Source organism: Penaeus chinensis, chromosome 29, assembly GCF_019202785.1.
Source record: "Penaeus chinensis breed Huanghai No. 1 chromosome 29, ASM1920278v2, whole genome shotgun sequence".
Lineage (NCBI taxonomy): Eukaryota > Metazoa > Arthropoda > Malacostraca > Decapoda > Penaeidae > Penaeus > Penaeus chinensis.
The window spans coordinates 3,739,739-3,749,738 of NC_061847.1; the positions used below are offsets into that span (position 1 = coordinate 3,739,739).

Consider the following 10,000-nt stretch of genomic DNA (forward strand, 5'->3'; position numbering starts at 1 on the left):
ACCGGCCGTATGTCGCCAATCTTTCATCTGTACCCGGTTGTAAGTGCCCTCAACCTATACTGATGCGTAGTTACTTGGTAGGTTATCTAAGTTGCTGACAAGGACACTCACCTCCTTCTGCACGGAGGGAAGGACATCCAAGAACCGCCAGCTGACAGCAGACCTGATGTGCTCAATAGTATTGAGAATGCGGTGTAACATGCTCATAGGGAGGGGGAAAGTCTTCATTAAACTGGGTACATAAGCAGGGTTCTGGACGTTGCCGTAGACAGCACTTTGGCGAGCATCCATCCCGGGCGTCGCTATGGTGATGAAGGGCATCTCGTGGGCAAAGGGATACACAACCTGTGGCAAAAATAAGGGTAGTTTTATGTTATTCTGTGTCTGGATGGCAGCGATGACGTGTTGAATCTTATTTTTTGCATTGATTCCACAGTCCATTCACTAATTAGCATGACAGTTTTGAAACATGCTTGCTATTAAAGAAAAGGATAATTTTTGAGTGGCAATTATTCCAGAGGCAAAATTCACACGAACACGAATGGATCGAGTTTCCTAATAATTGTGCTTAACTGGCATGTCAATAATTTCTACTCTGTCCCATGCTCTTACTAAGTTCATGGTAACTGTTATGCTTGAAACATGGTCTCTTCAAATCAAGTGAAAAAGTGTTTCACATACTTTAGGAGTAAATATATTTGTACTCCTCATTACTTTCTTTTTGCGTGCTGATAACGGCATTGCCAAACTTAGCAATGCAGGATTCTAAGGAGCAAAGTTCTTTGGGACTATTCTTCGCCAGAAAAACATCAAGTATGTCAAAAAAAATCCACATGTACTGAACGATCGCCTATAGCAGTCCCTAGCGGTATTAGTCTCAAGGAATTAAATGAAGGTAATACTATGGTAGCAAAATGTTTCTGAAGTGATAAGTAATAACTTGTGCTTTGCGTTTTGCGCTAGGAACAACCGGAAGACAAAAAAAAAGAAAACACTTATTCTACCGAAATAAAACATTATCTATTTTTAAACACCTTTCAGCGCTGAGTTGTGAGTATCCCTAAACTGTTTTTATAAAGATCTGGTCTAAAAGCAACAGCAGTACTGATAACTGAGGTGGACAGATGCTGAATGACGCATTGTCCCGACCACCAACTCACCATCTCCCGCTTAATCGAAATTTAATATATTAACTCCAGATGAAAACTTCAGGTCACCTTTTGTGTCTCCGTTGTCACCATAGACTATGTTTTAACATGTGTATTTTGATATCGGCCTTTTGTAGCAGTTTCCCCTAACAATACAAGAAAATCAAAACGCCTGACATTACAGAAGATCAACCCAGCCAAACCTACCTCATTGAACATGTGATCAATAATTATAATGTCAAATTCCTTTCTTCTGTCATAGAGCTCTTTAACTTTAGGGACTTTGTACAGCTTCCTGGCGAGATTGGGAAGAGCTTTTTGGAACAGGGTGAAAACACCAGCCGGGTCAGCTCTTGTTGCAAATAAATCCATGGATTCTGTTTTGAAATCTGGCAGGTCATGGTCGATTTCCTCAATGTTTGGATGCTTTGACACCGGAGGATGGTTGACCACGAGCACGACCTGGAGGGGGAAGGGGGAGTCAAACACATTGATAATGATAGTGAGGGCGGGGGTGAGCGTGAAGGTGAGGGTGAGGGTGAGGGTGAATGTGAGGGCGGGGGTGAGGGTGGGGGTGAGGGTGAGGGGGGGTGAGGGTGGGGAGGAGGGTGAGGGTAGGGGTGAGGGTGAGGTTGATAATAATGATAAGGATAATGATAGTAATGATAAAAATAATGGTAATAATAAAAAAAAATAATAATATAGATAATAATATTAACGTCAAATTAAAATAGGCCAAATTATAATAACAATAATAATGAGAATAATAACAATAATGATAATGATAATAATATAATGATTATGATAATGAAAAAATAATTTGATAAATGATGAATACTAATTGAGTAAAAATATGGACACCAATAACAAAGCCATATACAGAACGTGGAATTATTAATGTTGGTTAGTCCTATATAATAACATATGACAGCAATAGGAAAAAGGTAATATATGATGCAATTTACAGAGTTTATACAAACAATACAATCTGTTCCTTGTCACTTCTTAACCTTGTGTCCTCGATCGGCCAGCCCTTCAGCAACCGGCAAGAAGACATTCCTGTGACTCTTCGAGGATACTGGCAACAGCATCAGGATCTTGTAGGATCTCTCGGGTGGAGCCAACTCCGCCCACGCCACGCCCGTCAGCGCCAGCGCCAGGGCCAGCACCGCCCTCTTCATCTGGGTAGAAATGTGTTACAGTGGAGGCGACCTTTACCCTACCAAGATAGGCACAAATTTTCAGGTTATGACCTTGTATATATTATTTCGGTTTATTTTTACGACTTTGACAATATTTATATCATCAGATTTGTTCGTGTGATGAGAACGAATCTGATGATAATCTCCGTCGGATTCTCCAGCAGACAGTCCTGATAGCAGGGGAGGGCATGAAGTAGAAATTACGGGGTAAAACAGGCTTAAATAAGCAAAATAGAGAACAGAAATATGTAAAACAAGCACAAAAAAAGCTTAAAATCGGCAAATGAAACTCTACGGACATCGCCGCCACTTTTGGAAGTCTACGGGCCGACGCGCCTACATCTACAGAAATAAATAGCTTGGAGGTAGTGCAAAATGAAGCCATGAGGATTATCCTCGGCGCCCCGAGAACAGCAAGGACAGTAAACATGAGGTCGGAACTTAACCTACCATCCATCTCTAATAGAATAATATTTATTTCCACTATATTTGGGAACCCTTGTATCTTTTCAGACTTCCAAAAAAAAAAAAAAAAATGCAGCATAAAATCACGGAAGCAGATGTGACTAATCACACACACGCGTGCCCTCTAATACACAAAATCTCCATGAACATTACAAAGCTCAATGTCCCAATTAGTAAAATACCACAGGGTCGATCCATTCCACCATGGAAAAATTCATAATTGATCGTGCACCTTACGTGTCTACCACAAAAAAAAAAAAAAAAAAAAAAAAGTGTACATAACTGCGTGTTACAACAAATTGCATTAACAAAGGTGAAGGAACACACACAGTCTATAGGCGATATTTCACATGATCCAGATCACCTGTGGTAATCGTAAAATGCTTCCTAACTAATAAACCAACCTAACCTAACCATGTGGGATTTATACACTACGATCTATATATTCCCTGGACCCCCGTGGTATGAAATGCGCCTAGACAGGGGGCTACGCCCCCTGGACCTCCAAGGTTAAACCACAAACCTTTATATAGCGAAAGATCGAACTTTTCTGCGCTTCCGTCTATGGTCAGAATTGCTTGGATTCTAATAACTTTTTTCGGCATTTGGGGCACTTGTTGGGCTCAAATATCAGGCTTTGATTGAGAATAATGTCTATTTGTCTTGTATATCCACAATATGACTTTGAAAATGACCCGTAGTCGACGCAGCACTTAAAACAAAACATTTCTCACCGGCGTTTCTCACTGAATGGGCGCCGGGTGACCTGTCAAATCTCCCGGTGAACACGTGCATGCACACAAGGTTATTGTACAGAATAGCGTAAATAATTACCAAAAGACGTAAAAGAAGTATAATGAAACTAGAAGAAAGCATTACATACATGAATTCGGGAAAACAGACGCTAGTAATGATAAAATAAGCCTTCTCACAAGCGCGTAGCAATACATGGACTACTTGAAGGATCGCAGTAATGACATTTGTTTTGGTTTTCGCGAGGTAAACATGGAAGGGGACTTCGAAAATGAAGGGTCGATCTTCTGTCTTCTCTGTCCTGTATTTCCCTTATTTTAGATTTGCGCACCTTTTGCCATAGATGAAAAGTGTCTTAGTTTTCGTCAAGGTATCCACTCCACACACTTATTTTACTGTACTTTTGGTTGACATGCGCGGAAAGTCTTCCAATATTTTTATGGTTACAATAGTGCAACATATAAATTCTTTAGCATGGCTCCGTGAAAGGTTCTGATACCAAGTGAGCTTCGAGCTCATGCGTTGCAGAATGACAGATTCTGAGTTCCCCTGGGGTAATACGAGGACGAACGTAGCGTTGCGAGACAGTGGGTAGGTGGTAACGAGCGGTAATACCTCGCCAGCTCGTTCATAAAACCCGGCTAAAACTGTTTGTGTGGACAACTAATTATTGATGGAGACACTTGTAAAATGTGAATTTGGTTCGTGAAGCGTTTAAAAAACAGGCATACAGCGTAAAATAGATGTTTGAATAAAAATGAGCAGCCAACTACTTATCTTTTAAGTATGGAACTGTAACGGTTGTGGTTTGTCACAAAGTTCCTTGGGAGGTTCTCCTCCCAAGGAACACCTCGGAGCAGACTGATTTATTTTCCGTGGACACAGTATGTGCGAAACATGCTGTTTCGCGAACGCAAATCAGTGTGGCCACTTGTTCCATGTGGTAATCCGCTGATCACCTCTATAATGCAAGTAAAATATACCTGGTTCGTATACTTAAAAGCAAGTAAAAGACTTAATAAAAGACTAAGAATGATAAAAGAATAATATTGGGTTGCGAAAGATACCAAAGAGACATTATTTAGTTACTTATGTATGGGGAGGAACAGCCCAGGCCAGGTAAGCAAGCTCATTAAGACGGCAGACTAATAGGTATACACTTCGTTTTGGAGTTGTATGCTGCAATGTTGCACGAAGACGGGTCCCTCAGCTTATACACACACACACACACACACACACACACACACACACACACACACACACACACACACATATATATATATATATAGATATATATATATATATATATATATATAAACATACATAATATATGTATATGCATACATACATACGTACATACATACAAAACACACACACACACACACACACACACACACATATATATATGTATATATATTTATATGATATATATATATTTATATATATAAATATACATAATATATGTATATGCATACATACATACGTACATACATAAAACACACACACACACACACACACACACGCACACACACACACACACACACGCACACACACACACACACACACACACACGCACACACACATATATGTATGTATATATGTATATATATATACATATATATATATAGTAAATAAAACAATGGTGTACAGAGGCGAAGAAATCGAAGGGGGTTGGGGAGAAGGTAAGTGTTGAAATATAAGGAAGTTAGTAGTTAAAAGTAGGGGGGCGAAAACCCCTTGTATAGTTTTAACATTTATATTCTTCGTTCATGTCTGGAGTTTCAGTGTTTTACTGTGAAGCTGGCAAACAATATAAGAACATAAATTATATTTTGTATTAAAGAAAACACCGCTTTTTTTAAATAAATTCCTCTCTCTCTCTCTCTCTCTCTCTCTCTCTCTATATATATATATATATATATATATATATATATATATATATATATACATACATATATATAGTTATATATATATATTTCTTTTCATGTGTTTTATCTTACTTTTACGTTTTATGATTTTATATTGATTTTATAATTTAGAATAACTAGATTAGTGGAACTGAGAGAAAAGGGTGTAATTGAACGTTTTTTATCTTACTTTATAGTTATCTAATTTTCTTTATTAGTTTTTTGTTTTTTAGAGGGTAACGAGGAACGATTAACAATTAATGGCATATATATATATATATATACACACATATATATACATATATACTTATATGTATATTATACGTGACGTGGAGTTGGGGACTTTAGTCTCTGGCGAGTGCGTCCGGACTGTTAAGAATTACCGGTGATAGTGATAAGGATGATAATTTCGGTAATGGTAAAAGTGATAATAATAATGACGATGATGATACAAAATAATCTATATCATCATAATGTGAACACCATATCTTAATTAAAATCACTATCATTGAAGATGTTTCGTGAGTGGCAGGCAACAGGTCACTCAACACGAATGTATCACGAAAGGTCACCGACATGCTGTTACCGCACAGAGGCACCGGTCTGTATTTTCCCCTTGTCCGAAGTTCCCTCCGGAGGAAATATAAACCAGGATCGATATCCCCCTGGGTGAATTTTGTCCCCTAATAGGCGTTAAGACGCGCGTTATGTCAAATTCTTAACAAATGAAGATGATTGCCCACTATTTTGGGCGCTTAACGAGAATCTTGAATCTGTTATCAATAAGGGCCTAGATTTATTGGCTGGATATCTGGGCCCTCTGTTTGGGATGAACATGGTGCAAGTCGTCTATGCAAGGCTTGACTACCTCCCTGTGAGCCCTTCCCAATCAGCTGGTACAGACACAAAATTAATTTGCTATTAAACTGTCACTTACCAAAAATTAGTTAATGTTACCGAGAGCGACGCACAGAGTTAGAGGGAAATGGACACTGTCATCTTATAGAGCACAAGAAATAATAGAGTAATAATTAGCACAGGTACAGCTGCTCCGGCCTCATACTTACTGCGAAATGATGAAAATATCCGCTATATATCAACGCTCAAAGACTAAGTCTACAACACCGTCACGCAGCCAGTTATCAATGTCCGTTTTCTGTGAGTTATCACGAAGTGCTAGTAAAGAGTGATACATGGGGGGGTGTCCCAGGCAATAAATAGAACATAGGAAAGGTTAGGTTTGGAATTTAAGGTTCGCATGATACCCTGATTTTGGGGCTTGGAGGGTGCGTCGCTCTCGGATGACAAATACCCGGACGGAAACTAACTACTCTTAACTTGATATCAGTATTAGATTATCAAATTGGTTTACCCTTCCGGAGTCGGAAATGAAAAACTGTTTGGCTCGCCCGGTTCGTAACTACACGTTGTGAGGTTTTCTGTCCCACACCAACACTAAGCGATTGGGCTTTCTTGGAGAACGCTCTCCGAATGATGCGGTTGCCATGTTGTTATTTTATAACAATATACCTACATGGCAGGCAAGGATTTCATATATTCATATGCATATGTGTATATATATACATATATACATATATATATATGTTTGTGTGTGTGTGTATGTATACATATCTTTTGTCTATAAGAACGTAATGCTTTTTCCCTTGCTCATGTGCTCAATCATGATGTTCGTCATCATCAAATTTGATTTTTTGCTGTCGTCATGTCCCTGTCAGCATGACAAAGATGTTTTGATTACTTGCCACCTTGAATTTACTGGCCTGAAATACATTAAGAGTACATTTTCTTTCTTTCTATGATAAGCTAGTTGAGCGGCGAGATAACGAAATAATGTCCATAAATTATAATCCACCAAGAGACCTCCACAACACATTATGCACGTACACACACTCAAACAAGTGTGCTTCCATACATACACACCAAGAGAAGGGTCGCCATCTCTCTTTCGGCGTGCGGCCCAAACCCACGAATATACCAGTTTGAACGTCACTCCTTCTGCAGGCAGGGCCGAGGTCTCTGGCTCGCTATCTTCGCCATGTCCTCTCGCTGAGTTGTCCAGACGCCTTATACAAAGACACTCTCCTACAGCTCTCTCTACGGTATCATTCCATTCACCTATCTATATATATAACTACAGGTCAATGAAATAATTCGATGCACCGTATCAGTATCTTTATTACAAGGTAAAGAATTACAGTTGCAGCCATTAAGTACATTTAATACTGTGTACGTAAAAAATATATTTTTTGCCATCAAGATACACATGTATGTGAAAATAAAGACAGGCATTAGAGTCACAAATTAAATTAAAGAACCATTAAAAAATCCCTCATTCTGCTTTTTTCTTGCCTGTGCTCTGGGACCCGAAGACCCGCGAGCAGATGGCTCCCAGAAGGCGTCGGAGCACGTACACCAACACGAACACAGTGACGTGGAGCGCCAGCAGCACGTCCAGCATGAGGAACTCGACCCACGATAGCTGCGCCGCCGGAGACCGCAGCCGGGGGGCGCCCTTGTGCCGGATCACGTACTCGGTCCAGAACACCGCGCGATCCTTCGGGCTGTCGGGCTGGTCGCGGAGGGGACCCTGCACCTCTGTGGCCCTGGCTTTGTATCTGAAGTTGAGGGCTCAGTGTCAGTGAGTATCTGAGGCTTCATGGAATTTGCATAAAGCATGTCTATGTGTGCGATGAGTGTGTTTTACGAGTATGTGTGAGTGTGTGTGGGAGAGAGAGAGAGTCTGAGCTAATTCAGCATTCATTGATACGAAGCTATAAAGGTCCTGCTCATTAAAACTGAACATCCTTACTTGGGATTCGAGATAATTTCCTGGAGACTGTTGACGAGGAGCTCGACCGTCAACTCTTCCCACACCAGCATCAGACCGAGGCCGTTGTCTTGTATGTTCATGCCATTCTTGGGCTGATCGCCAAAGATGGGGACCGCGAGGACTGGCGTGGAGTGGTAGAAGGACTCCTGAGTGCTGAGGAGTCCTCCGTGGGTGATGAAGACCCGGACGTTTGGGTGAGCTGAGAGAACAATGGTAAAACACATGAGAAATCCCCTTCTAGGATTCCCCACTGTGGTTAACTATACATTAACCCTCGCTTTGTTTCTTATTAAATCATTTCAAGTTATATTGTTTTCTTTCATTTTACTATAATGGTATTGAAGATTATCATCATCATTATCATTAACAATAATAGTATTATTGCCAATGGTTATCTTGAACAAAAAAACACAAATTCTGGAAATTTTGCACTTCAGAATCAGCCAAGATTAACTCACCGAGAATATCCTGCTGCGGCAGCCACTTCCGCATCAGCACGTTGTCAGAGACGCCCTCCAGCGCCACCTCGTACTTCCAGATGACTCTCTGTTTGAGCTGCTTGAAGGCCTCCACGAATTTATCTCGGTATTCCTTGGGCATCGACTGACCTTGAGCCACGGAGCCGAGACTGAAGTACACGACTCCCTCTGATCCTGCGCCGCTGATCCAGGACTCTAAATCCTGTAGGATATCGCAATAACACGGGTCTACTGACAAATGACAATATACCAATTTAAATCCTGATCAACATCGAGTGTTACCGATATTCAATTTCTTTTCTGTGCTTATTGATAATACCATGGAGTACATAATTTAAATCTATCATAAAGCTTTGGATCCCCTTCAGAAATACGAATCTCACCTCAGGGAGGGGCTTGCCAGGACGGCAGTGCATGGCCCCTACTTCCACCTGGGACGGCAGCAGAGGCAGAACATCGCTCATTGTGAAGTGGGAGTTCATCAAGGTAAGGCTCTGGTTACGTTCAATGTCCAGTAAGGGCGGGAGGTCCGGGAACTGGGCCGAAATCTGGAGAAATGACAGACGTTTTATTAACAAGCATTAATCAACGATATATTCTAGTAATTATATGAGCGCCAAACGCACTATAGGAGACATACTAATCAGATTCTGGAGTCTTTTAAGATATATTCATTGCTGCTGAGTATCAGAGTCTCATAATGCACTCCATGTAAGGGATCATATACCCACACTTTAAAAAAAAATCAACATATACCGCTGACACAAGCGACGCAATGCAGTGTTCACAGCTACAAAAACTTAAGATGACCCATTCTCCTGTCAGAATACTCACCTCCTGTTGAACAGGCGGAAGGATACTCCAGTGACGCCAGTATACGGCAATCATGATGGGTGCTACGGTATTGAGGAATCGACGTAACATAGTCATAGGAAGAGGGTAAGCTTTCATCGAGTGGGGTACGTACGCAGGGTTCAAGACGTTGCCCAAGACCGCGCTCTGGCGGTAGTCCATACCTGGCGTTGCTATGGTGATGTAGGGCATCTCGTGGGCGAACGGGTACGCAACCTGTGTCAGAGGTTAAAAGTGGTTTTCCATAATTTCCATCAGTGTAAGAATGTCGATGACATGACATTGGATATGAATCTCTAATAAATTTTGAAGTGCATTCACCAAATAGCGTAACAATTTTGCA

At 40.8% G+C, this 10,000-nt stretch overlaps 2 protein-coding genes across 3 annotated transcripts in view; both read right to left on the reverse strand.

Moving 5' to 3' along the window:
• Positions 1–6,958, reverse strand: part of LOC125040736 (UDP-glycosyltransferase UGT5-like) — a 12,779-nt gene extending 5,821 nt beyond the window's left edge. Inside the window, exons 1-4 of one of the 2 annotated variants that reach the window (XM_047635435.1) lie at positions 6,848–6,958; positions 2,159–2,329; positions 1,356–1,610; positions 112–345 (exon numbers count right to left, since the gene is read on the reverse strand). In XM_047635435.1, coding sequence (XP_047491391.1) covers positions 112–345; positions 1,356–1,610; positions 2,159–2,329 — 660 coding nt within the window. In that variant the 5' untranslated portion in view covers positions 6,848–6,958. Of the gene's footprint in view, positions 1–111; positions 346–1,355; positions 1,611–2,158; positions 2,330–6,542; positions 6,775–6,847 lie in introns of those variants that run through there. The other variant, XM_047635436.1, reaches the window with a different exon arrangement.
• A 693-nt stretch (positions 6,959–7,651) lies between these two features.
• The window catches only part of LOC125040771, a 16,051-nt gene continuing 13,702 nt past the window's right edge, over positions 7,652–10,000 (reverse strand). Inside the window, 5 exon segments of the mRNA XM_047635487.1 lie at positions 7,652–8,111; positions 8,306–8,525; positions 8,785–9,007; positions 9,189–9,353; positions 9,640–9,873. Coding sequence (XP_047491443.1) covers positions 7,826–8,111; positions 8,306–8,525; positions 8,785–9,007; positions 9,189–9,353; positions 9,640–9,873 — 1,128 coding nt within the window. The 3' untranslated portion in view covers positions 7,652–7,825.